At 58.0% G+C, this 27426-nt stretch overlaps 1 protein-coding gene across 3 annotated transcripts in view; it reads right to left on the bottom strand.

The window, feature by feature from the left end:
- ARNT2 (aryl hydrocarbon receptor nuclear translocator 2) overlaps positions 1-27426 on the bottom strand; it is a 160677-nt gene that overhangs the window by 94876 nt on the left and 38375 nt on the right. For all 3 annotated transcript variants that reach the window (XM_036079157.2, XM_078078806.1, XM_036079159.2), the window contains exons 3-5: positions 21644-21691; positions 13810-14023; positions 9878-10091 (exon numbers count right to left, since the gene is read on the bottom strand). In XM_036079157.2, coding sequence (XP_035935050.1) covers positions 9878-10091; positions 13810-14023; positions 21644-21691 — 476 coding nt within the window. The remainder of the gene's footprint in view (positions 1-9877; positions 10092-13809; positions 14024-21643; positions 21692-27426) is intronic.

Below are 27426 nucleotides of genomic sequence, written 5' to 3'. Positions count from 1 at the left end.
AGAGCAAAAGACAAACAGTCTAGCAGCTTCAGCATGCTACGTATGAAGTGAAGCAAAACAAGGCAGGTTATGTAAATAGCCACGAGAAAGAACTGAACTGGCGCCCAAGCAACATCGGGGATAAGAGATCTAAGCAGGCTGCAGTTTCTAGCGGGAAAGTCACCGTGATGATACGAAAAATCACCACCCTGTGACTCTCAGGCTTCGCCCTCATGTGCGTTCACCAAGCACCTCGGGCAACACTACTCCAAACGCTTTTTCCGGTGGCCCAAGTGTTTGCTCCACCATTGGGCAATTTCCAAGGGGCCAAAATCAAATAAACATGCTTTTCTTGCCACTAAGACATTTTATTTCTATTTCAAACAACAGAAACTCAATAACACCGTTAATAGCTGACTCAGATAAAATCAGGATTTTTTTTTTTTGCTCCATTTATGTGTGTTGCCTAATAAGGCAAGAAATGGACTGCCGAGCATGTTTTGGATTTCAGACTCTGGCATCGGTCCAAGGACAAAGCCCGGGTGTTGCAAAGAAAATAAGCTATCTATTTGCAAGTATGGTTTTCATGAAGTTACCTTCATGACTGACAGCTGGAAAGAGACGGTCTTTTTTCCAGAACTGACACGGCAGGGGTGGGCTTCACAGTTCACACAACTCCTGAGGGACCAGTGATCTGCCTGCCATTCTTCCCCCGAAGGACTCAACAGCACGGCTGAGGTCGACCTGGTTTGGTCCTCACCCTCTTCTGCAAAGTGTCCCGAATGGGCTGAGACCTTTCCCAGGCACGCATGTCCCAGGCCGTGCCCGCCGGGCTCTGTGGCATCATGAGCATGGGCTCAATTCTGCTCTAGCCTGGGTCCTCTAGCCCTCGGGGCCTTGCTCTCCTGCTCTGCGCTGGAGGATGCCAGCTGCCAGCCCTGCAAACCTCCTCCTGATCCCGGGGGCGAGTCTGTGATGTGTGGACTTGCAGAGCGAGGTCCTGGGGCTGGTGTGGGCTGTTCTCGGGGCCGGCGAGGGGGGCAAGGAGAGGACAGCAAGCTCTAGAGAGCGCTCGTCCTCAGACGGCTCTCCCGAGATGCCTGGCCCTGCCCGAGACCTCCAGCAAGCGCCTGGCAGGCAGTTGAAGGCTGGCCCCCGCCCCAGCTGCTGCCAGCCCCCAGCACACCTTGCTGAATTCTTTAGTGCAAGCTTCTCAAACATTTATGTGCATATAAATCCCTTGGGGGAGGGGCGCCTGGGTGGCTCAGTTGTTAAGCGTCTGCCTTCGGCTCAGGTCATGATCCCAGGGTCCTGGGATCGAGCCCCGCGTCGGGCTCCCTGCTCAGCGGGAAGCCTGCTTCTCCCTCTCCCACTCCCCCTGCTTGTGTTCCCTCTCTCGCTGTGTCTCTCTGTCAAATAAATAAAATCTTTAAAAAAAAAAAAAATCCCTTGGGGGGGGTTTCATTAAGATGCCGGTGCTGAGTCAGGCCCCTGGGATGGGGCCTGTGGTTCTGCATTTCCACGAAGCTCCCAGAGGTGCACGTGCTGCTGGCCCACAGAGCACCCCTACCAGATCTTACCAGGCTTTACCTCCCAAGGACAAATACGACATTTCACAAAGCCTTACAGTCCCACTTTTCTGAGGAGGAAAGCTACAGTCAGAGATGAAAGTTACAGTCAGAGATGACAAGGGCAAACAGAAGTGGACTCAGTCCAGGTGACGTGGGGTCGAGTCCCAGGACAGTGGCCCCAGACCGGCAGTTCTCAAACTTCAAGCGTGCATCAGCACGACGTGGAGGTGAGTCAAAACACAGATTACTGGGCCCTCCAAGCTCCTGATCCAGTAGATCGGGTTCCCGCCAAGAACGTGCATCCGGACAGGTTCACAGGCAGCGAGACCAGAGATCACACTTGGAACCACTGCACGAGATTACGCAGGACCCCGGAGGCCCCTGGGGCGGGGGACCCCAGTGTGGGCTCTGACACCATTCACCATCCGTATGCCCTGAACCCCATGACTGCTGCCTGCCTGGCCCCCGTGTCAGGGGCCCCCAAATCCTGGGCTGGGCCACTCTGCCTGGACTGGCTGGCCAGGCCACGCCAAGGCTATCGAGGCTTCTTTGTATCCGGATGCCCCCAAAGACACAAAGCTTTGTCTTCATCGACAATGAGCTCCACTTTGTAGCACCTGTTTGGCCTTAGCTGTGTGGCCCTGGGCACCTGTCGGGGAGCCCGAGCTTCACGCTCCTCTCCTGTGATCTGGGGTCAACGGCCCCCCACACGGGACTGTGATGAGGCCACGCGAGCAACGGTTCTCAGTCTAACCCTGTGCATCAGAGCCACCCGGGAAGCTTTTCCAGAGTAATCGTGCCCAGCATCGTCCCCAGAGCCTGAGCGGATAACTGTCACATCTCCCCGTGTGATTGGTTCTAATGCTCAGCCAGGGTTGATATCCACTAAAGTGGTTAAAAGAAAAAAAACTGATATAAAAACGTAAGAGCGTTCATTACAGTTGTTAATATTTCGCTGTTAGGATGAATGAGAAATAAAAGCAAAATGCACCCAGAGTCCCACAGGTGTCTCCTCTCCCAGACAAGCAGGGAGACTGGAGCGGATGACCAGCTTGAGTGCCTCACAGAAACAATGATGACAGGTCAATGAGCAGAGCCGCCTGAACGGGGGTCCCCGGTGGCCCGCTCTCATGAGCTGCTATCTGGGCCCAGACCAGGGCCCGGCCAAGTCCTGTGACCCAAGGCTGCAAGCATCTCTGGACTCTGGGAGATGGGGAGCTTAATCACAGCTGATTGGGACTTGTGACTCATGCACGAGGGGCCTTCCGGCCGGAGCCCTCAGGGACCCACATGACCCGGGCTCTCCCCAGATTATCACAAAGAATCTGGGCTGGAACAGCTTGGGGGTGGGGGGTCCATTCATTCAGCAGCAGCTGGGAACTCCTGTCTGGGGTGGGGAAGGACGGGCTGCAGCCCACAAGACCTTTCCTTGGCTGTGCAAACAGGTATTTGTTGAATGGATACATAAATGGTTAAATGAATTAGCAACTGGATAAAGAAAGGGAGGAAGGGAGGAAAGGAGGGGAGAAGTGGGGGGCGGAGGGGGGGCAGGGGAGAGGGAAGGGGAGGGGGAGGATGGAAGGAGGGAAGAACTCACCCTGCTTGGCTCACAGGCCTCTCCAGCGCCACACAGTGCTGACTATTGCAAAGTTTTTCCCTGTGTTGAACCAAAATGCTGACCCAGCTCTCTGAACAAAGGAAGAACGGAGCACAGAGGTGCGGTGTGGGGGGTAATGGGCCAAACAAACCTGGCTCCTTACAGTCCACGGGTTACCCTTTTCCACACCCGAGGCCCAGCTGGGGAGCTGGGCACTTCCTACACAGGGCAGCGCTCCAGGTCCCGGATGGGAGGTCTCCAGTTTCTGCTCCCCGGGATCAAGGTCTGCCAGGGTTCAGCGGCCTCGGCGGGGGTTAGGGGGGAGCTTGGGGAAGGCCACAGACACAGAGACCTCGCTCCCTCTGGGCTCCCTCAGGCAGCTCGCTGTGCTGCTTGCCATCCGAACCCCACCCCTCGGGGCAGGATCACCTGGAAAGCTCTGGGCCTCTCCTCAGCTCCCCTCCTTCCCCACAGCATGTGGGCTGGGGCCCAGGTCACTCAGACATGCACAAGAAATATTTCTGCAGCAAACCAGCCCCTGAACTTTGATCTGATCCCTCCCATCTTCCACACCTGACATCAGCACCACCTCCAACTCAGGAGCCTGTAACCCAAATATCCCAAGCATTCCCTGGAAGATGAGAATGTGCTCCGCATCCCGTAGAAAGCCCCATTCTTTCCCGTAAGGATCACCTCTAACACCACGGAGGCCAGCTTTCCCAGCCGGCCAGTAAGCCTTCCTCCCATCAGTGAGAGGGCCCCGATTTCCCGTGGGGAGTCACCTCCCCCTAACCTTTAGGCCCACGCGCCTGGGGAAGAGACCTGGCCTCACACCCTAGCTGAGACTCCCTCGGCACCGTAACTGGGCAGGGTGGGGCGGGTGGCCCACGCAGAGCCCAGGGAGCCGGTCCTGGGATATTTGCTGGAGCTCCCAGAGAAGGCAGTCTGTTTCTGCTGGTGTTGCTGAGCTGGCAGTAAAAGCTCAGAGCTGCTAATAACACCTCTGCTGGATGAGGAGGGCCTGCCTGAGAATCCGCCCAGCCCAGGCCATCCCCCTTCTGGGTACAGCATCCACCCTAAAGGAACTGCAATCAGGATCTCAAAGAGGTGTCTGCACCCCATGTTCGCAACCGCCAAAATACAAAAACAAGCCCGATGCCCCCAACAGATAGATGGACACAGAAAACATGGTATACACGTACAATGGAATATCATTCAGCCTTAAAAAAAAAAAAAAAAAAGGAAATCTTATCGTTTGCGACAGCATGGATGAACTTGGAGGCCGTTACGCTAAGTGACATGAGCCTGTCTCCAAAAAATCACTGCATGATTCCCCTTCTGGAGAAATCTAAAGTAGTCAACTCAGAAACGGAGAACAGAAGGACGGTTTCCAGAGGCTGGGGGACGGAGAACTGGGGAGGTGGTGCTTACTGGGTACAAAATTCCAGTTATGCCAGGTGGATACGTTCTAGAGCCTGCTGGGCAACACTGTGTCCGTGGTTAACAAGGCAGAAACGTGTGCTTTAAAACACGGTACGAGGATAGAACTCATGTCCAGTGTTCTTACCACAAAAACAGGAAGAATGAAAAGAAAGAAGAATAAAAGGAAGGAAGGAAGGAGGGAAGGAAGGAAGGGAAGAAAAAAGCCACAAAAAAACCACGAGGAAATTTCTGGCGCTGCTGGACACGCTGAGCACCCTGACGGTGGGGACGGTATCGTGGGTGCACGCGTATGTCCACACTCGTCGAAGCGTACGCACTGAGCATGTGCAGTGCTTTGTACAACAAAGCTGGGAGATGGGGAGAAGACGTCCAGCCGAGTCTTGTTACCTACCACAGTTAGGTTTTATCGTCACGGCAAACACTGAGCCGCTGCTGCCGGGAAGACGGGCTCCTGCCAGCCTCCGGACACAGCCCGGTTGTCACCCCGTGGATACAGAACCGTGTCTTAGGTGTGTTTCTGCGTAAAGACACCTTACCGAATGCTGTTCTCCATTACCCCCGAACTGCCAGCCACTAGCACCGTGCCCCACGTCTGAGAAGCTGCTCGGACACACGACCGCCCCCTGCACTCAACCACCAGCACTCGAGGGTCACTTTAAATTGCAAGATCACAATCAAAAAGCACAGAAATGCAAACAACAAGGCACGAAATACACTAGAAGAAGAGTGCTAATTTCCAGCGAAAAAGGGCTGGAACAGAGGGCAGAGCATCATCTCGTTTGACCTTGGCTAGAAACATGCGCCCCCGCAACTCCAGTCCTCACCCCCCAACCCCCGCCCCCGCACGGGTGCAAATGCCCGCGAACGCTCCCTGCATACTGGTTTTGGGGTCACAAACAAATTTTGCTAAGAGGCAAATTTGCAAGTGCAAAGCGGCGGATAATGAGGAATGACTGTTAGCAGTGTGTGATCAGTGTCTGTGCCTGAAGCCAGAAGGCCCTTCCAGGGACGTGAGCCGACAGAGGTCCTTTTCCACTCAAGCCAGCTGGGGTTGGTTTTCCGTCACTTGAACCCAAGCTGGCTGCTCAGCCACTTTTCTGTAAGCATAGAGGTCTCTGGGGGCGCCTGGGTGGCCCCTTTGGGGGAGCATCTGCCTTCGGCTCAGGTCATGGTCTCAGGGATCCTAGATCGAGCCCCACGTCGGGCTCCCTGCTTGGTGGGCAGCCTGCTTCTCCCTCTCCACCTCTCATCTCTGGGAGGAAGGCACCACCACCTGGTGACCCACCCCTAGGACCCTCTAGAATCCCGTGTCCTCAACGTTCCGATCACGCCTACGAAGGGAGAGTCCCGTTGTCCCCAGGCGCTGGGGGACAGAGCCTCCAGGTTTACAAGCAGAGTTACTCAGCTTCAGATGCGGGTCCCTTTCAGCTCCTGCCAAGATAAGCCCTTGAGAGACGTGGGGCTCTCACGAGCCACGACGAGAGCACCTCAGCCATGCCCACCTCGGCCCACCGCCCATCCAAGTCCTGGGGAAGGAACATGCTCATTCCTGAGCGTCCGGGGCCGATGCCGCCCGTCTCCCCATGGGCCCTGCCAGCCAGCGAGCAGGCCCACGGGGTGGGGTGCCACGGGGCTCGTGGCCCAGGGCGTAGCTCTTCATCCTCCAGCTTCTTCTCCAGCTCCCCCCATTTCTTGAATCAGTGCATTCAATTCTACACGGGGGCCGTGGGCAAGAGTGGAGAATGGGAGCTGGGAATTTCCTGGGTGGGGAGGAGGGGAAGGAGGGTCAGGAAGGGAGACTCAGAACAGGGCCTCGGGCTGCCTGCCCGGCTTCTTCTCTATCAGGTCCGTTGCTGTGGGTGAGGGCTCCACCCTCCCCGCCTGCATGAACCCCGGCAGACGGAGCCCGGCCCCCGCCGCCGCAGCATGCCCCCCACGACACGTCATCCCCGCCTCTGCAGCGGGGACAGGTAACTCCACCGGTACCCCAGCCACAGACCCTGCGACTCTGCACAAGCACCCCTCCCCGGGGGCCCCGCCAGCGCGGGAGTGTGTGGGCCCGCCGCCATCACGGGGCGACTTGTCCCCTCCTGCCGCGCCCACTCAACGCCCCACAAGCCAGCACAGGCCACCTGCAGGTCCCACGGACGAGGCCCGGCCCCTGCCCCACACCTTCCCACCCTGACCCCCACTGGGGGGCCACGGCCCTGCCTGCCAGGCCTGCAATGAAGAGACAGGAGGTTGAGACTCCAGTCCAATGACCAGAGGCATGTCATCCCCGAGGTTTGTTATTCTGAGTTTTAGTACAGCTACGTGTTGGCTGGTCGGAGAGCCCAGCCCCTGCCCCCGTCCTGAGCGCCCGCGAAACCCGAAGCCCGTCCAAGCCGCAGCTCCCCGCTGCACTGAGCTCTTCCAAGCTCCCCACTGGGTCTACGAGCTTTCAGGTTGTATGTGCTGGGAGTCACCTCACACCTCTGCAGCCCTGGGAGAACCAGTCCTCTCTTCCTCCCTGAGCACAGGAACCCCTCCCCAGCCTGCCCTGCTCCTCCTAAGAGGAGCTCAAGCGGAAGGAAGCTCAGAGGCCTCGCTGGTCACCGTCCACCAGGTCTTCTGTCTTCTTGGGGGAATGCCTCCACTCCCCGAGCTCTGGCGGCTGGGGCCACCGTCCAGGGCCCACCCCGAGGACACTCTGTCCAAATGGGGTTCACACTGCCCCTTTAAACTCTGCCATTAAAGCTTCCCATGGGCAGAAGGGTCCACTCCGCTCCAGCGAGTCAGTTAGCTAAACCCATGGCCAGAGCCTGACCTCCCCGTGGCCATCACTCCCGCCGCCATCTGCCCCAGCCCGGGCTCCGGACTGGGTTTCACAAAGCCACCTCCTGTGGTCAGACACAGAAGTCTAGGGAAAGACGGCTCTTTACGGAAAAGGCGATTTTAGCGGTCAACAGCTAAATTTATTTATTTTCCTTTTCACATCCCTCTGGAATGCTTCACTTTGTAAGGTGTCTTCCTTAGAAATTTCTATATGGAGCTCTCTAATTCGGCTCAAGGCTGGGACAGCAGAGCGCGTCTGAGTCTGTTTTAGCGTCGTTGTTTGACCTACGCATGGAGCTCCGTGGCGGGCCAGGTGTCACGGTTACAGAGACACGGAGGGGAGCACAGCACAGACCCCGTCCTCACACCTGAACCCCCCGCCCTCCCCCTCCTCTTAATACGTCACTGACACCAGCGCCGGGAACGCTACCAGCATCTCCAGAAACAGCTGTGCTCTGTCGCTTCTGGAAACATTCAACTCAGTCTCATCAGGAGTGTTATGGGCTGGACTGGGTCCCCTCAAAATCAGTACATTGAAGCCCTAACCCCCAGAACCTCAGAACGGGACTGCATTTGGAGATGGGGCCTTAAAGGAGATGATCCACGTTAAATAAAGCCTTGAGAGTGGGGCCCTCATCTCCTGTGACTGGTGTCCTTACAGGAGGAGAGAGACATCAGGGGCGCCCGGCCACAAAGCAGACCCGTGAGGACGCAGCGAGCAGGTGCCGCCGACAGGCAAGGAGAGAGGCTCCGGAGAAACCAAACCCGCCAACATCTGGATCTTGGACTTCTAGAGCCCAAGACTGAGAGAAAATAAATTTCTGCTGTTCAGGCCACGTTCTGTGGTATGTCTTACGGCAGCCCGAGCAGACTCCTACAATCAGCAAAGCACTGACTCATTCACCAGGCTTCAGCTGAACGCCTACTATGTGCAAAGCACTGAGGGAGGCTCTGTGGGCGGACACAGAAGTAAATGCAGACCCAGCTGCTCTCGATACGGCAGGGGCCTGACAGCACAAATATATCCACCGTACAGAGGAATGCAAATATCACAGCACAGCCAGCCCTCCTCCAACACTTGTTCGGAAACTGCAAATGTGTTCTAATGTGAGCAATTGATGGGGGAAACAACCTGAGCATAATGTGAATTTTGTGTCTGCTTATGCGTGATTTTGTCCGCAAGAAGCGCTACACACGGAAAAGTGCACCCAGCCGAACGGAACCACACACACACACACACACACACACACACACACACACCCCTCGGACACCTGCCAGCCCCAGGTTGTCATGTGTTATGAGTCACCCCATCCGTATCTGCTGTCACAACTCTCTTCTGACGTCTAACTTCACAGGACTATCCTTGTACCACGGCACAAAAACACACAAGGGGCAACCCTTCCAGGACTCACCTCCACGAGTAAATCTCACGCCAGCCTCAAGGTCCAGAGCCATAGTTATGCTTATATTTATGAATTTCTTAAGCATTTAATGTATAAAATTATGCTCCCATTTCTACTAGGTTCCTATTCTTGTTTTTCTCTGTCAGTGATTCATTCTTGACTGTGTGGTCCTAACCCATTTCTTCCCCATAAGCCCTGCAGTTTTTATTTCAAGGGTTTGTATACTGCAGTGATTGCCAGGTACATGCATGTTGCATTATAGCAAAACGGGCTTTATTTAAATGTTGCAATAAGGAACTCCATGGCAGCAAACTAAAGCCTAGATAATAAACGACCATGATCAGGATCACACGTAATGCAACACTTGAGGCATAAACCTTATTACAGAATATGTGGTTCTGGCTAATGTACCAATATCGCCTCCTAGTGACAACATCCCCTAATTGCAGGTAAAACACAGGAAAAAAATGAATTAAAAAAATTCATGTATTAAAAATGAATTTTTCAGGGGCGCCTGGGTGGCTCAGATGGTTAAGCGTCTGCTTTTGGCTCAGGTAATGATCCTAGGGCCCTGGGATCGAGCCCCACATCGGGCTCCCTGCTTGGCAGGGTACCTGCTTCTCCCTCTCCCTCTACTGTTCCCCCTATTTGTGCTCTCTCGTTCTCTCTGTCAAATAAATAAAATCTTTAAAAAAAAATATGAATTTTTCAGGGGCGCCTGGGTGGCTCAGTCAGTTAAGCGTCTGCCTTCGGCTCAGGTCATGATCCCAGGGTCCTGGGATCGAGCCCCGCATCGGGCTCCCTGCTCAACAGGTAGCCTGCTTCTCCCTCTGCCTCTGCCTGCAGCTCTCTCTGCTTGTGTTCTCTCTCTGACAAATAAATAAATAAAACATTTAAAAAAAAAAAATGAATTTTTCACAAGTTCCAGGGTAAATGAAGCCATTGCACAAGCCGAATCAAATATATGCCCTCACCTTTAGGCAACTTTTTCTGACCTCCAGCTTCCTGATCTGTTTACTGAGACATTTGTCTCCAGGGTCAAACAGTCTCATGGAGGGAGCCACACTGACCTGTCATCGAGTTTTCTGAGGTGCACAGCTGCTCCCTCAGCTTCTCCACGTCGTCGGGATGCACCTGTTCATACAAGGTGCTCCCAAACCACTCTGACTGGGGCTGGTTCAGAACGGGGGTGACGGAGTCAGACACGTAAATCACTCGTCCTGTCTCTGCCGCGACTACAAACAGAAATCCATCGGCTGCTTCGAGGATGAGGTGCTTCAGTTCCTGGGAAGAAAAGATCGAGATGAGGACAGAGCACGGACAAACCCAGTCTAATTAAATTTTCACATCAGCAACCTTCAACTTTTACTCCCTCGCTGTGACACAAAAATAGTTTTAGAAACTTGGATTTTTATAATTGAAAAATAAGCTTAAAATGCACAAAGCTTGTCCTAGCTCTAAGATTCAGCTACTGTAAACACTGCTGGCCCTGATTTAACCAGCCCTCTCTTAGGGAGAGAGGAAACTTCCAGCCCGGCGGGGATGGAAAGCAAGAGTGATCACCAGAATGTGCCGGGCTGCCAGAGCTGTGAACAGCCTCACCTACATCTTCAAACTGCACAAGAAAGGCCCAGCACACAGTGCTCGGTACAAAAGGTGGCAGGAAGGGAAGGGGAAGAGAGAGTGGAGAGCGAGGACAGTCTCCCAGCCACTGCCCCACGATGGTGGTGCACGCCCGCCGCCTCTCGTCCTGCACTCCCAGCTGAACGCCGGCAGCGGATACAAGAGTCTCTCCTCACATCAGCACATCTGTCAAACGTCCAGAACTCCTGGACAGACAGAGCAATGCTAGGAGGCGGCCCGGCACAGCCCATTGTCCATATCACTTTACAGTGAGAAGAGAGGTTAGTGGCCCCAGCCCTGGGGTCACATTGACTCACCAGGCTCATGACTGTCAGAAAAGGCAGGAAGAAAGCGGCTTGGAATCAATGAACGGGCAGCAGGAAGCCCTGCCATCATCCCCAGAGGGGTGTGAATGGAGCCAAGTCAGCTTTGTTAAAAGATGTCTTTTCTTTGCCTGAACGCAGCTCAAGTGTGGCTGCCTACGGCGTCCTTCTCACATCAAGCTCAACGCAACGGGCTCCGTTCCTCGGGCCTGAGGCGCTAATGCCCCCGCCCCGCCCCCGCATGCCCCTGCGCCCACAGGTGTGTCTCCAGACACCCCTTAGCTGATGACGTCCGAAGAACAAAGGTCAGCAGTCGGCAAACACTTCCTGCTGGGAATCCTTTGTTCCGATGTCACCTGGCACAGAAGCCTCAGGGGAACACCAATTAGGCACCAGCCGCACACATGCAAAAGGTGGGACCCTGACGCCACTGGCCCGGCCCCAGGGCGCTCCAAGGACCCGAAGATCAGAAAACGGGGGTCTGCTGCTCGTGAGCAGAATCTGGGGGCCCTGAGCCCTTGGCTGGGTCAGAATCCTTACATCCTCCGCCTGGGAACCTACGGGGGAAGGAGACTATACAGCATTGCCTAAGGAAAAGTTTATTTTGTCCATTTCCCTTGCTTTGCACTTCTGCTGATCCGTGTCTCCGGGCCGCCCCCCTAGCTCAGAGAATGGGTCAGCGGTTTTATTTTCAGTGTCGGAAGAGCTTCCAACAGGAAGGACTAAAACACGGAGCAGGATGTCTGGGAAAGCTGCAGGACGGGGGCAGAGGCTGAGGGCTGTGGGAAGGTTTACGGGACGGAGCCTCACCTTCATCACGGCCCCTCTGTCCACCTCCCGCACCCCCACCCCCACCCCCAGGTTTGTCTTCTGGGAGCCTGTCACTCGTGATCAAGGTCCCGAGCCTCCGCTCTCCGGTTAAACCAACAGGAAGGCTTGCGAGCGTGGGTTCTGGAGGAAAAGAAGGCTCTCATCCACAGCTCTCAGCCGTGCACCTCTGGGCACGTTACCGTCCTCAGCTTCCGTTTCTTCCCATGGTTCTTCTCAGTGGGATTTTGTGAGGTTAAATGAGGTCTTGTCAACTATCATATGATTTCACTCATATGTGGAATTTAAGAAACAAAACAGGATCATAGGGGAACAGAGGGAAAAATAAAACAAGATGAAATCAGAGAGAAAGACAAACCATAAGGGACTCTTAACTCTAGGAAACAAACTGTGGGCTGCTGGAGGGGAGGGGGGTGGAGGGACGGGGTAACTGGGGGATGGACATGAAGGAGGGCACGTGACGGAATGAGTGCTGGGTGTTGTATGCATCTGATGAATCACTAAATTCTACCCCTGAAACTAATAATACACTATATGTTAATTAATTGAATTAAATAAAATTAAATTCAATTAACAAAATAAAAATAAATGAGGTCTTATGTGTGGAGGCTTGGCAAGGGCTTGGCACACAGTCGGTGCCTAATAGATGCAGCTGCTGTTAACACCAACCACGTGCCACGGAACCAAGGGAGAAACATGGGCTGGACGCGTGGGATGCGCATGACTGCCTCCTTCCTCACTTCCTAATCCTCAGTCATAAGGACGAGGAGCTTCATTTCAAACATGGACCCGGCAGGACTTTTGTGAATTAAGAGCAGATAAAAAGCCTTGTTCTTACCCCAGTGGCTAGGGGCATGTAACACGTTTCTGTCCCCCCTTGATTACACCGTGCTCAGGAAGCCCCACAACCACAGGAGGTGGGGGCGGCCCCTGCGTCCCCTACGGAGGGGGAGACGGGGCTGGGCGCCAAACTCCCGGTCCTCCCGGTCACGGCCACGGCACAGCCACACCTCCTCACCCCTGCGAGGTGAGGCACCCCATGGCCCCCAGGATGGCGGAAGAGGACGCCTCTGCCAGAGGGCAGGCAGTCGCCCGTGTCCGCTCCTTCTCCTTGTCCTTTTTCCGAACCTCACCCCCGACTCCAACAGGTCCCAGCTCCAGCAGAACAGACAGTTCTGTCTCCAGACTCGCCTTTTGCTCCTGCCTCCCCCGAGGCCCTGCCTTCACGTTCCCCCCCGTGTCAAGCCCCCGCTTCCCGTCTCTCTGGGCACGCTCTAGAGCCCCCTCAGAGCCCAGCGATGCTGGGGAGCCCTGGGGACGAGATCCTCCCTCACGTGGGGCCCTGCCCCTCCCCCCAGAGCACACTGTCCCACGACCGCCTCTCGGCCCGTCCCCCCGCCCACCACCACACACCAAGGACTTCCAGATCCATCCTTCTGTTCATCCTGCAAAAGCCCTCGGGGTCAGCGAGGCCCAGAGCCCCTGTTCCTTTCAGAGATGAGCCAACCGAAGCTGACAGCGTCTGTGGGTCTGCCCTCCGCGCGGCGCCCAGAAGGGCTGAGCACAGAGCACAGGCCTTGGGTTCATGCAGTGGTTTGTACAATCTGTAAAATACGACCCCCGCCCCCAGCCATGTGGCGTCTTTGCTCTTCCCGACCCTTCAAGCCCCGTCCACCTGTGAGAAGGGTGACTCCGGGGCCCAACCCACCTGCGCCGGCTCCTGGCCCGGCCGCCGAGCCGTCCGTGGACACTCTCCGGGCCAACGGCGGACCCTTTCTAAGCCACAGCTTCCTTGTCTACACGGCAGGGACCAATACTTGGAGTACGTGCAAAAACGCACGGAGACGGAGGACCCCAGCCCGGCCCAGAGCACCGGCCAGCGGAGCGCCCGCCATGCTGATCCTGTCACAATGATCACCACGGCCGTCCCAAACTGCCACCAGCCTGGCGTCAGCACCACCGCCCACAGAACGTGCGTCACACGGACCAGCTCCGTGTCACACACGGCGCACAGTGAGGCTCACGAGGGTTCACGGGACACGTAAAAGCAGAAGGCACAAAGTTCACGCGAACACTGCCGTGAAGAAAGGAAGTGAAATTTCCTGATCTCACCCGTTCCTCAACCTGCCCCTCTTCCCCGCGTCGCTTCGCTCACCCCGGGACAGCTACTCTGTCCCCTTCCCACAGTGACGCCGCCGGTGAGGAAGCCCGCGCGGAGACCGCAGTACCTGCTCCGTCAGGAAGGAGGGCTTGTAGGCGCCGTCCGTGGACTTGTTGCCGGTGCCCCTCATGGACTTCATGTGTGACACGGCCATGCGGAGGATGGTGAGCTTGTCCGGCTTGCGGGCCAGGGCGCTGCACGTGGGCACCATGTCCGACAGCTCCGTGATGTACTGCGTCATCTTGTTCCGCCGCCGCCTCTCGATCTCGCTGTGGTTCTCTCTTCCCGAAAGCACAAGAACAGGGCGGGGGGAAAGAGACGCGTCAGATCGGGGGTCACCATCGACAGGACAAAATAGGGCACATCCGTGGGCGCCAAGGGACCGAGAGCCACACCGCCTGCTAGCGGCTGGTGCTCCGCACGCTCGCGGGCGCGGCAGCTCTCAGATGCCCTGGCCGGCCTTTGTCTCTGCGCGGGGGGCACACAGGCCGCGACGGGGGCCCCGTCTCCCCTGGAAATGTGTCCTGAACCTTCCCTTACTCCCACGCACCCAAGTATGCTTCTCTAAGCACGGACAGTTCAGGCCGCGGGAGGTGAACAGGGCTCCATCCGCACGCCGGGATCTGCGCGTGGCGGGCGCGTTCGCACACGCCTGCACGCTCACGGAGTCACGGTCCGCGGGGACGTGTGCCTTCCTTCGGCCCTCGCGGGACAAGCGCCGCGTGGCCTCGCCACCCTTCCACCACCAAGTAGGCGGCAAAGCCACAGACAGACCTCTGCTCTGGGCCCCGCACGCCCACTGCCGGGAACAGGTGAAGCCCTGGCTTGTTCACCAGCCGACTGGCCAACTAAAATCTAAAAAGCACCGTGAGGGATCACTGAATTCAATCTCTGTGATGTGTTAAGATGAAAACTAGCAGAAAGGACGGTCGAATGTTTGCATCTTGGTATTACTACCTTTAGGATGAAAGAGAGTAAGGGCCAACTCAGCTCCACAACCCTGGCAGGAAGCTGTTACTCGGGTTTAAAGAACGGTCTGGAAAGACACGAGACGTCTGCGGCAGGATTTAGGGCTTCACCGGGGCTCCGAGCAGGAGAGGGACACGGACCGCACACAAGGAACAACGTGGATGAGGCTGCCTGCCCGCCCCGCGTGTACCGAGTGGGCTGAACACCCACCCTCCCAACCGGGCAACAGATGGGCCATCGGGCACAACCACACGCCTGCCCCAGCCGCGCACAGAGGGCCCCTGCCCGCGCCAGCAGGGGAAGGCAGGCCCGCAGCAGAGCTCACGGTGCTGGGGCGAGCTGACCCCGGCAGCCCGGCGGGCACCTTCCCCCTCCGTCCGAGGAGTGCTGAGCCAGGCACCATCGGGAGGGGACGAGAGGAGAGAAGATCGCCCACTCCCGTCCTCCGGCAGCCGGGGGGTTAGCCAGGAGGGTGAGGCAGCGCCTTGCACAGTGGAAATGAAGCCTGGATAGAGCTAAATGCTGTGAAAGGCACGTGGAGCATAAAAACCACGGGGCAGAAGGAGAAGGGACAGAGGCGGCTGCCCAGGGGGCCACGGCGCTGGAGAGGCGGGCCGCGACCCGGCAGCGGGACCAGCAGGTGTATTCTGGGAGGAGACCAGCAGGGTCAGAAAGGCGCGGGCAGGCCGGATGGAGGGCAGGCTCAGCCTGGGAAGCAGCGAGGAATGGGGAGCACGCGAAGTGGGGGTGCTGCCCGATCCCAGAGGGAAAGCTGGGAGAACCGCGAGCTGACAGCTGAGCCCCAAGAGTGCTACAAACTCCCGGAGGTGGCGCCAGGGCCCCGCTCCTCGGGGCAAACACCGTGCAGGGAAGGACGCCCACTGTTCGGGAGAAACGGCTCTCGGGTGATTGGCTAGGGCTTGCTTACTGTGGGGAGACGGGAGGCAGCCACAGGAAGGAGGTGGGGGCAATCACGGAGAAAGGGGGCACTCGGTCAAGGCATTCCCGCGTGCTCCAAGGAACGCCTGCTCCTTCCCTGGAAGATCCTCTCCACCGTTCCAAAGTGGGTAAAGAAGTCGGGGGAGCCCACCCGGAACCGGCCTTCCTCGCCGCCCCCCTCCCTGTGCCCTGCACCGTGCACCTGGTGCACAGCTCTGGCCCCGGGACTCCGGGGAAGGCTGGGTGAGCCTCCTCGGGCACCCTGCCCCACCCCCCAGGCCAGCTTGCAGACGGGTAGGAGACACCGTGCAGAAAATGCTGCCCGGGGCTGCGGAAGGGGGTGTGATGCTGGGCAGGAAGTCCGGCCACTCAGGGACAGTGGTCACGATGCAGGATGCAGCCTGTCCACTCCGCCCGCCTCACACGCCTTCCCTCCTGTCTCCTGCCCAGAAGCTCTCCTGAGGTGAACGTGCGTCCTCCTCCCTGATAGCAGGAACACCCTTCCCGTCCTGGCCAGCCCTCCCGGGCAGCAGGGCAGAACATCAGGAGAGCCGAGAAGGCCCAAGGAAAGCCATTTTGTGCAGCCCCACAGCGAGGCTGGCCATAGGCCCTGCGGGAGGCCCACAAAGGCACAGCCAGCTGGGAAGTTTCCCTGGCTTCTCAGGTTTCCCCAGAGGGGCAAAGGATGTTCCCTCCCTGGGAAGGAGGCAGGTGCCCTGCCCCCCGCCCCCAGGTGCCAAGCAAGGCAGTTTTCTGCAAGGCACCCATGTGTCTAGGCTGAAGGTAAGGTTCCGTGCAACACAGAGGTGGAGGTGGAGAAAGCCCCAGTCCTCCAAAGAGGGGCCCAAGCCCAGCCTCTGATCACCCCTGCCCCCACAGGACACACCCCCTCCATGTTTATATAGCAGCTTCCAGCTCCCCAGGGCCTCAGCGATCACCGCATCTGACCACCCCCCCAACCACCCTCTGTGGAAGAGGGGCCTGAGACTCAGAGAGGGGCTGCCTTGGCAGGACCTGAGCCAGGCTCCTCAATGGCGTGCTCCCTGGTCCTGGATCTGGAGCCAGAATGCCCCTGCCTGAGAGGCAAAGACAGCTAAGGCATCATGGGGGAGGGAAATGCCCGGCAGCTTCCAGAGAGACACAGCTCAGGACGACTGATGACCCCAGAGATGATTTCCTCCCCAACAAAGTCCTGCTGTTATCCGGACACTGTCACTGCAAGTCAAGCTTCATCTCTGCAGGACAGAAGCCGAGGAGTGGGCAGCCAGACAAGGTGAGAAAGGCACCAAAACCACATCAAGCACATGAGCACCAAACATCTCTACGAAGAGCAGACCGGCCCACATCGGCCTGAGGAGGGAGAGTGGGCTCCACCAGAAACAGATTTCATTCCAAAGCATCTTGACCCTAATCCTAACCCCAACCCACTGAAACCAACCTCCCAACCAAACTCCCTGCTCATCTGGTTGCTTGTGGGCCCCTCTCTGCCAAGGTCAACCCAGCTTATCTGCAACACCCTTCTGATTCATTAGATCCAAGGAAGCTGAGGCACAGAGAAGTCTAGAAAGTCTGGGAATGTTCCTCTTGGGTCCGCTGAATCTCTCCCTGCTGTAAAGAGAGCTCACGTGGCCAAGGCACGTGTGCCAGATGGGGTGGCCGGTCAGATGACAGAGGACAACCCTTGCTGCTTCCTGGCCATCCTCCCTGCCTCAGAAGTACTTTGAGCATCTTCCCACCTAGAAACAAGATACCCTTTCTCAGCTTAGACAATGCACAGTCTAAGAATTATGGGAAACAACAACACTCCACTTTGTCGGCCAGGAAAGCTCTCTGCAGGACACGCCCACCACGCAAATTTCTTCCCTTATCAACGGGGCTTTCATCATCACACAGGGTGGTAAATTCAGATGGAAGGATTAAAACTAAAATATCATCACAACCTGTCAAACCGGAAAAAATGCACACGAGCGTAAATATTGCACAGAATCAAGCAGAAAGTATCAAAACAGGTGGGATGAAGAACAGAAGACCAACCCTGTAGAAACCTGCCAATCACGACTATCCTCACTTTTGGATAACGTTAGAGGCTCACTGGCTAAACTCTACAAAATATAAGCCGTTAACTCCGGGAAGAGACAAGTCACCAGACGGTGGGACCTCAGGAAGGTCACTTAGACCCATTCGCGAAGGGTGGGAGAGCCCAGTAAAACCTGCAGGGTTTGGGGTTCCAGGCTTACGGGTCACCCCACGCCCGTGGCCGGGTTCACAACCGCAGACGTGAGAGCGCCTGCAAGGTCGTTTGGGTGTTTGGAGAAAGGGTACAGAATGAGCCCAAATACAAAAATCCGGTTGATAACATGCAGTGACAAGAATGACAGGTTTGGGGGGCACCTGGGTGGCTCAGTTGGTTAAGCGACTGCCTTCGGCTCAGGTCATGATCCTGGAGTCCCTGGATCGAGTCCCGCATCAGGCTCCCTGCTCGGCGGGGAGTCTGCTTCTCCCTCTGACCCTCCCCCCTCTCTCTCGTTCTCTCTCTCTCAAATAAATAAATAAAATCTTAGGGAAAAAAAAAAAAAAAAAAGAATGACAGGTTTGGGAGTGGGCACTCGGTTGTTCCTGAGTTATAATCTAACATTACAAATATGTGGATGAGTCGTGTTTCCATTCCTTTCTTTAAATGAACCACACACGCACGTGTACACGCATATCCGTAAACCACACGAAGGACGCGGCGTGTAGCTCTGACCGTTGGTGACAGCTCTGGGATGTCAGCCGTCCCACCCACGCAACAATATTCCCGCCGCTCCCCACTGGTGGCAGCGGACCCCAGCTGCGGCACAGGAAGAAATCCCGGGACTCACCAGAAAATGTACCACGGGGCCGGGGGCCAGGAAGGGAGGAAGACGGGCCTGAACCCGACGCAGCGTGAGGAAGGGGTTTGGCCTCCCCTCCGGGGGGCTGCCAGCCCTGTTGGGCGGGATGGGTGCTCACCCCCCCAGGTGGGCCCAGGCCGGGGGGCTCATGCTGGCCTCCCCAGAGGGTCTGCCCCACTCCCAGCTGCCGGGGAGACTCACCTTTGGAGGAAGGCTTTCTGGTGTATGATGGGTTTCCCCGGAGACAGAGAGCCCGTCACCCCCTGCCATGCGGGCCCGTGACTGGGCAACGGGGACTCCCAGAGGCGCCCATGAGGTCAGGCTGCCCTCCCCAGACACGGCCCCAGGAGAGAGGTCGCTCTGCACCCCTGCTCCTCTTGGCCTCTCTGGGCGAAACGCCCCTCCCGTGGCACGCAGGCCCCCGTCTCTACCACCCTCGAGGCCCTTGTCCCTGTGGCCCATGGGCTGCACCAGTGGACGCCGCCCGGTGAGGGGGCCCTGCCCCAGCACGCCCAACAGCCGCAGCGCCAGGGCGCAGGTAGCCCACCCTCTGTCGCCACCCCTTCCCGGGAGCCTTCCCTCCTCCAGCAGACCTCCGCCAAACCCTCCCAGGGCTGCAACGCCCCCCTATCTGCGCATGGCTCCGGGGAGCCGGCTGTTACCCCACGCAGGCCCTTCCTCGTCTGGGGGGCGCAGAGGCTAATGCTGCGTCTGAGACCAGAGTCTGGGGTGCCCCCGGGTGGACTCAGAGGACGCCAACAGAGGAAGGGATGGAGGAGCATGAGAGCCCACTGGCCGCAGGGGCTCCCTTCTGTGAGCGTCCAGCTGCCCTTCCCTGTCTCACGGGATCGAGCCTCACACCTTCCCTGCTCCCGGCCTCGCTCGGGCCGCTCTGGAGCTGTCCTCTGCTCAACGCAGCCGCCTGGGCGTCCGCCCCTCTGCTGCCCCTGCCCGGTCCCCCAGCCCTGCGTCCGGGGGGGGTGGGCACCCCCGTATCCAAGCCACTGGCCGTCGCTCTAAGAAAACAGACTGACTTCCTGTGTGACTGGGGCCACAGGTCCTGAAGACAAACGGCGACCTGAGGTCCGATGGTGGGCAGGACGACTGAATCTCAGACCACCCTCGAGGAAGGCTGGGAAAGCTGGCCGAACGGACGTCAGGGACGGAAGGCACAGCTCCACGCCCTGGTCAGCTTCTGAGGCACAAAACCGCGCTGGGTGCCGGCCCGGGGCTTCTCGGGGCTGACTGTAAGCAGAGGGGCGGGGGCAGGAGCGGCCCCCAGGCGGGCCGGGCACCACGCTGGCGGGACACCACCCCTGCCCTGCCCGGCAGCCGCGGCCACTGGCCCGGGGAGGGTGGGGGTGCTGTGCGCACGGCCCCAACCCTGAGCGGCTCAGGTGCACCTGCCGGCTGATGGGTCGTCGGCCACCCCACCGGGAGACGGCGGTGCGACCCCGGGACCCTACAGACGCAACCGAGAAAGAAGCACCAGCGGAAGTTGCAAACCCGCCCCATCCTCCCCTCTTGTTTTTAACGCGTGGAGGGAAGGCTGTGGCCGCAGAAGCCTCGGTCTGAACTCTAAGTAAAACCGGACTTGCTGACAGCCGTAGGAGACCATTGCCCAGAGGCTAGGGTTTGTTTCTCAATGACGGGCCTTCAGACAATGAGCTCCTTGTATCCTGCACTGTGATTTCATCGCTCACACCGATCTTCGATGTCAAGCGAAGGTCACTCCGCGTCTCTCCCCGTCTGTCCTGAGACCCCAGAAATCATCATTTCCTGAGCTCGACCCGGTCTGGAATGTTATCTCGAGGGGGATCCTGACCCAGAGACATCAAGAGTCGTCATCTCCTTAGAAGGGAGGCTGTGTGGGGTGAGCACGGACTACGACAGGGAGGCAAGTGCCCTCATTCCCAAGGCTAGTTCTGTTTCGGGAACAAAGTGCTCCCTGCAGTTAGAGCTTTTCCCAAGAAACAGGTGGCATCCGAGCTGGGGCCCCGTTGGCACCGAGGGACATCCCCACGCTTCTGTTACCGACACTCATGTCTTGTTCTGATTAGAAGCTCCGAGGTCGTTACGGAGCAGAGCATTCTCCGTGTCCTGTCTGCAGTCTCCCCAGAGCTGGGGCGCAGGACGGTGCACGGTATGCTTCCCATGGACGTGCAGGCTCCGGGAGGCCCGGGAACGGCAACGGGACGCCTGCGCCTCTCCGGTTCGGGGAGGAAGTGGGCTCAGTGACAGCCACTGCGGTGGGGTGAGCAGCCTGGGGAGGTCCCTGGGCCCGGGGCGCCCCACGGACATCGTTCTTCTAAGGGCCAGGCCGTCAATCTAAACTGTGAAGTGCAGACAGCAGAGGAAGGGACCCGTCACCAGGGGCAGGATTTCAAGTTCATCAGCAACCAGGAATTAGGACTGCCGGGAGGTGGGGAGAAACGTCCAGGCAGGCCGCTCCGTGAGTGGACCGAGTACAGATGGGCACTTCGCTAAGATCGATGGGATGATCTGTGCCTCTCTCTCAACACTCCCAAACCTCCTACTCAACTTCAACAAAACAAAACCAGAAAAAAGAAAAGGAAAAAAGAAAAGGAGAGAGAAAGAGGAACAGGCCGAGAGGCGGCTGCCCTGATGCGCTGACCGCCACCAGCACCCGCGGCCCACTGTCCTCTCCGGGACACGGTCTGCACTCAGGTCAGCCCTCCGAGCCTGGTTCCCACGCCGTCACGTGGCTGGCGAGCCACACGGCTCTGAGGCCCTCACGGTGCGGTCCTAGGGCTCGCATCCGGGACGGGGACACCCCGGTTCCTCTCGTGTCCCCTTATTGTCTGTGGTAGGAAAAGAGGCCGTATCTCGATTGTCTTTTCTAAACCTGAGCTCTAGTCTGTCTTTTCAAAAGGAGTCTGTAAAACTCGGCGGTCCCTGTTCCATCTGAAGGGCCAACAGGCTAATACCTTGTTAGCATCCCCCCTCGGTGACGTCGGCCGGGGTGCCGCCTGTCCCGGGTCAAACGCGGGCACAGGACGAGGGACAAGCCAGGGCTCAGACGACAGAAGACACCGAACTCCCTGCGTGTCCCCCCCACAGTGACGGCTGGCCGTCGGCTTCCAAGGAACGTAAACTCACCTTGAAAATTTGCTGGGCCCTTCTCCATCCTCGTCGTCAAAGTCCATCCTGAAAAGCCAAGAGCACGGGAGACTCGTTACAGACAGAAGGTTTCCCGGGTGGCCCAAGCTGCTAGCACCACCCAGGGGGCCTCGTTCAGTCGGATGGACGCGTCCCGGTCCCAACCCTTAGGAAACACCACCTCCCACAGTCGGCAAGCAGGCTGGGGACCAGAGGGGGCAGAGGAAGGGCCTCCGTGTGCGCGCCCTGCATTGTCTGGTTGGGAACCTGAGCGACGGTGCTGTGGCGCCAACCCTTGCCCTCGGGGCCCCACACAGGCCGCCGGCCGCTTGCTCGGCTCAACGTTCCGTGTCCCCCCGCAACTCTGGGGGCTCCTGCCCCCCTCCACCTCGTTTATTCTGCACCGAGACTGCGTTTTGCACTTTATTTTGCGGTACATCGTCAGCAGGCTCAAAAAGCTCAAGGGGCTCAGAAGACAGGAAGCTTTAAGGGCGACAGGCGGATTAGCACAGGCTGTGCGGCTTGAGAAGGTGGCCAGTCTGGATGAGGCAAAGTGGAGAGGGCATTTCAGGCCACTGTCCCCGCAAGTCCAAACCCAGACAAAGGCACGGGGACCGAGAAACAGTTATCTGGGACCTGAGCAACTCCAAGTACTCGTCTGCTTGTTGAAACTCACCAAAGACTCAGAACCCACTTCTCTGGGCCTCTCAGTATAAACATAAAACTAAAAAGTCTTGATACGTATTTGCTTAACTAATACCCCAAACTCTCCCTCTCGAAACACCAATCCCCTCTAAGGTCAATTAACATTACCCCTGAAGATGCTGGGGTCATTAATTAGTATTAACCGTACCCAGAATCTTCCAAGAACAAAGTGAGAAATAGTGCGGATGTCCTGGTTCTCCTGGACATTCAGGGCGAGGGGGGGCTGCTTGGGGAAAAACGCCCCAGAGCCAGGGCATTGCCCCACCCGTTCTTAGTGGGCCCGAGGGGCCAAGCGAGGTGCAGTCCCGAGGACTCCCAGCAGAAGGGCGACGGGCCTGCCTGTGGCCAGGACGGAGAGCTCGCCCCGGAGCAGCTCAGCACGGGACTGGAGGGTGTGCCGGCCTCGTAGGGAATGGGATCCCCACCCCCGGCTCTAGGTGAGCCCTGGTGGCTCAGGGAAGGAACAGGAGGCCCAGGCCACCGGGAACGGCTGGGTGCAGAGGCAGAGTCATCCCCGCACACGCGTGCGCGCACACACACACACACACACACACGAGGTCCCTAATGAGACAAATGGTCTTCCCTCGGCCGCGGGCTAACTCGGGGAACTTAGGGACTGGAATTAGGGCAAAGGAGTATTTTCTTCTTTACAATGGGATCATTCACTTATTTTTGTTTCGCGTTATATGCAGGGTGCCCAGAGTCCTAATCTGGGCATCCGTCTGTTTGGGATGACCTGAGGGGATCCAGTGAGATCCAATCTCATTTCCAGACATGTGGGCCACACTAGCTGCTAGGAACAGAAGAACAAAGGCGTCAGATCGGAGTGGGGGGGGGACGACAGCAAGATAACCAAAACCCCGACGCACCCAGGGCAGGGCAGGCGGGGAGGAAACACAGTCAGGAAGGGAAGGAGAGGGAAAGCCCGAGTCCACACCACTGCGGAGACACACACAGCCAGACACCGGCCGCCACTGCAGACTCGCCTGTGCTGTGGGCCAATGGGGGCCAGATGCACGGCCTTCCGAATGGAGGAAAGCCATCGATATCCTGCATAATCGCTCGGCCACCACCTCACCTTTACCAGAAACGACAGCTGGGCAAGCCCACCCAAAATGCGGCTCCCGAGTTCCCGGAGCCACACTGCCACCCAGTGCTCACCGCGGGAAGCGCCACGGTGCTGGCCACACGGAGATGAGAGGACTTAACCCCGGGGACCGGCAGACATTTCAGAGTTACGGAAAAGAAAGTGCATTTTCAAAATTCCTAAGGCCGTATGTCAGCACGTAGCAAAACCCCGAGTGAGTGTGAGATGTACGGTTATCTTTCTAAATGCCTGTTAGCACAAGCTGATAGGAGGGTGATAACCAGGCTCCTGCCAGATGCCACGTATTAGTCAGCGCTCCCCCCCACCCCCGGCCTCATCCTGCATGATTTTGGGGGTATTTAGGGTGACAAAGCATCCCGATTTTCCCGGACTAAGAGCAGTCCCAGGATGCAGGGCTTCGGAGCTAAAATTGGGAAAATCCCAGGCCAACCAGGGTAGTTGGTCACCCTGCTTTTCGTAAAGACGGCTCCGTTCTTTGCCCGGACCCTGACGGCCCAGACAGACGGGGACGTGAGCCATCTGGGCGGGCACATGGTCCCAGGTGAGGCCAGGTCAGCGGCGGCTCCGTGGAGGGAGCCGAGGGCGTAAGGAAGGGACAGCCCTGCTCTGGAGCTGGAGTTTCCTGAGTCAGGGGGCAGCTCGGGAACCCGGATTTATCTACAGAAAATTAGAGACCATGAAAGTATGCCTCCCCATCCATGCATACGTGATCACCCGTGTGCAGCGATCAGATTCCCTAATTCGGAAGAGCAGGATGTGGGCGTGAGCCCAGAAGAGACTCCAGTCCACAAATGACTGGTCAGATGCTCAGAGTAACTCCCCGACCACACGAGTCTCATGCTCCTGGGGACACAGGCTCCCCAGAGCGGCACTCCCCAGGACGCTGATCCCCTACTTTAAATGTGACTACCGGAGCCAGGCTTATTTCTTCTGCTATAAAAACTCTTAGTAAATCATCCTCTGTTTTACGTCTTTTATGTGCTTCTATTATACTGAAACATCTGGATAATGAAAGAGAGAAATCCAGATAGGACTCTGAAGTCCTACTGTATTCACTTTAAAGAATTCAGTACAATACGTGGATGATGCAAGAGTCTTCAAAGGATGGGCTGAAAATGCACCGCCTCACTTCCCTGTCAATGGGCAAGAATTCTTAGCTCAATAAAACGCCAGGAAAGCGTCTCTGAGCTTGCGATTAGTTCAGAGTGCGTGATGTGTCCCCAGGACCGTGACCGTGTAGCAATCGTGCGTTATCAAAGGGGGTTCACTCACGCTCTTAGGAGAAGGGCAGGTCCCAGAGTGGCAGCCCTGGGCCACCCGAGGCGCCTGCTAACGGCACGGGAGGTCATGGGTGCGGGAACGGCCGTCCTCCAGGGCCTGGACCAGCCACTGCGGCCACAGTGGTGCCACCCATAAGCACACGAACATTAGCCAAAGGAGACGTGCTTACGAGAACACGCCTTGTCTCTGACCACATTCCCCCAGCCGTGGACGGACACACTGGTGTAAGGGCTGTTCCCAGTTTGGAAATAGTTTTCCTTGACGACAATCTTTTTAAGCCCAGCATTGGGGTCCAAGGTGGGGGTGAAGGGACCCCCAAGACTAAGGCTGGCTTTGGGGGCAGAGCCCGTCCCATCCCTGCCAGTGCCCCACTTCACCAGAAGTGGGCCCCTCCCACCCTGGCGCTGAGATCCGGGAGGTCTCGACAGAAGGGAACAAGGTGACTCGCTTCACCTCATCTCTCCCACACATGTGGAATCACTTTTCAAAGAATCTCAAACTCCTGAACCTTCACCCTGTGTCCCGGCAGCCAGCAGGGCGCTCAGCTTGCTGACGGCTCCCGGGGAAGGCTCTCAGGAGGGGAAGAATGTTCGAGCCCAAGACATCCACAGGGATGGGCCAGGCAGGGGGCCGGCGGATCCCAAACCTGCCAGGAGCCAGCTCTGCGGGGCGTGAAGCACCAGGAGGGATGGGCAGCTAGCCCCAGAAACCGGGTCAGGGACAGAGGGCAGGAAGGAGATCCTCGCCTCTTGCCGCTTCCCCTCCCTACCACCCGAGCCCCTCTCTCTTCCCCTCCCTCCCTCCACGTCTCTCCAGCGCCCCACAGGCTCAGGGAGGAGGCAAGGTGTTTGGGCTGCGGTCAGGTGTTATCAGGAGCAGCCCAGCCGTGTAAGACACCAACTACAAGAACTAGTCTGGAAAGAGCCCTGTGCAAATGCACGTGTCCTTGCTTAGACGCCGAGGATAAGCCCCTAAGTCCCTGGGGTCTCGCAGAAGGAACCGTGGTTCAGTTCCCGTGCTCCCTCCCTGTGACAGGGAAAAGGAAGCAGGCTCGGTCCCCTGAATGAAGACAGTGGGGGACAGGCCTCCCGTCAGTCTTAAAGGGCCCACACCGTGTCTACACTGCTGGCCACCGCGTGGGCAGTTGCTGTCCCTCCCCTTGAATCTCCCGTGTCTTTTCTTGATGTTTGACTTCTGTGGCTGGAGGCGGTATGACCTCCAGGCTCTGTCTCAGCCCGCTCCAGGTCCCCCCTCCGCCTCCAGTGCGTGTCGTGTGTGTGCGTGTGCGAGATCAGGTAGGGAAGGGACAGCTGGGGACGTCTTCAGAGAAGAGCCTGATCCATGGTCCAATCATCAGCCAGGTCGGCCAGTGGAAGTCAGGGCCTGGACGTGGGCTAGGGTCAGCTTCGGCCCCTGCAGCCCAGCCCTGCACACAGACCCCCCAGCACCATGCAGGAGGTGGGGGGGCAGGAACGCCTAGCAGGGGCTCAGAACCGGCCCCCAGCACGGAGGGGCTGCTCGCCCTGCAAACAGGGGTTGGCCTGAGCATCTCTGCCCGTACCTGACGGCCCCCCACCTCCCTGTACCAACCTTTCTGGAAACAGGAATGGGCCAGCCACAGGGCTCTGTCTCCCGGGAACGGAAGCGAGCGGCCACTGAGCTCCTTGTCTCAGCCTTTCCCACCCTCTCAGTATGAACCGAAAGCTGGGCCCCTCCTTTAAAGACCGTGCCGCACCCAGAGCAGTGTTCTCACACGATCTAGACCTGCAGCACTGAACATGCGGTCCATCCTGGCCGCGCTCCACTCCGGGCCGGCCTGCACACCTGTCCCCCCGCCCCTCCCAGAGTCCCGCTGGGTAGAGGGACCACAGGTCTGGAACACGGCCGGCCGGCACCGGGGCCCGCCCTGCAGGCCTGGGGCTGGGGCCCGTGCGTCCCCTGCTCCTGGGGAGCCCTGGGCTGTCGGGGATGGCAGTAAGGGGACAGGCTGATTCTACTTCATGAGAACCGTTATCAGCTAGCTCACTGAAAACCACACGGACTGGACGCGGAGAGGGGCGGGGTGCGAGAACGTCAGTCTCGGTGCCCCTGCAGGCATCTCTGTTACTGGCTGGCGTGTTTGAGATCTCCGTCGGGAACTACAGGAACCTCACGCGTGAGGAGATGCGGTTTCGGGCCCATCAGCCCAAGGGCGCTGTCTCCGTGCCCCTCTCCCCCGGGCGCTGGCACGTACCACGGTCAGCAGCTTCACCAGCAAGGCAAGCACACGAGGCACATGCCGGGCCTTCAGCTGCGGGGCCGAAGGAGCCAAGGTTCTGAAAGTCCTAGCACACCACCCGGCAGAGACCGGCTGCCCGCGGGGCTGGGGCTCAGGCCTGCAGTGCTGCCCTCCGGCTGGGGTGCTCCCAGAGGGGTACTCGTGAGCTCCCCCTACCCAGAGATGGCCTGAGCAAGGCCCAGCAGGACCACGAAGCACCTCCCCACGGTGAGGCCAAGCAAACAGAAGGCCGCAGCTGGGCGCTGGGGCGGACACTCAGAGACAAATCACATGCATACTTGGGGATCTTGCAAAATCTAAACAAACTGCTGAGCTTTTATTCTCCGGGAGGGAGAGAGACAGTATTCCCCTAACAGGTCAAGAGCGTTGCGCAACACGCATGAAGCCCGATTCCTGGAAACGCTGGGTCTG

This window comes from Halichoerus grypus, chromosome 8, assembly GCF_964656455.1.
Source record: "Halichoerus grypus chromosome 8, mHalGry1.hap1.1, whole genome shotgun sequence".
NCBI lineage: Eukaryota > Metazoa > Chordata > Mammalia > Carnivora > Phocidae > Halichoerus > Halichoerus grypus.
This window is presented reverse-complemented; position numbering and strand designations above follow the sequence as displayed.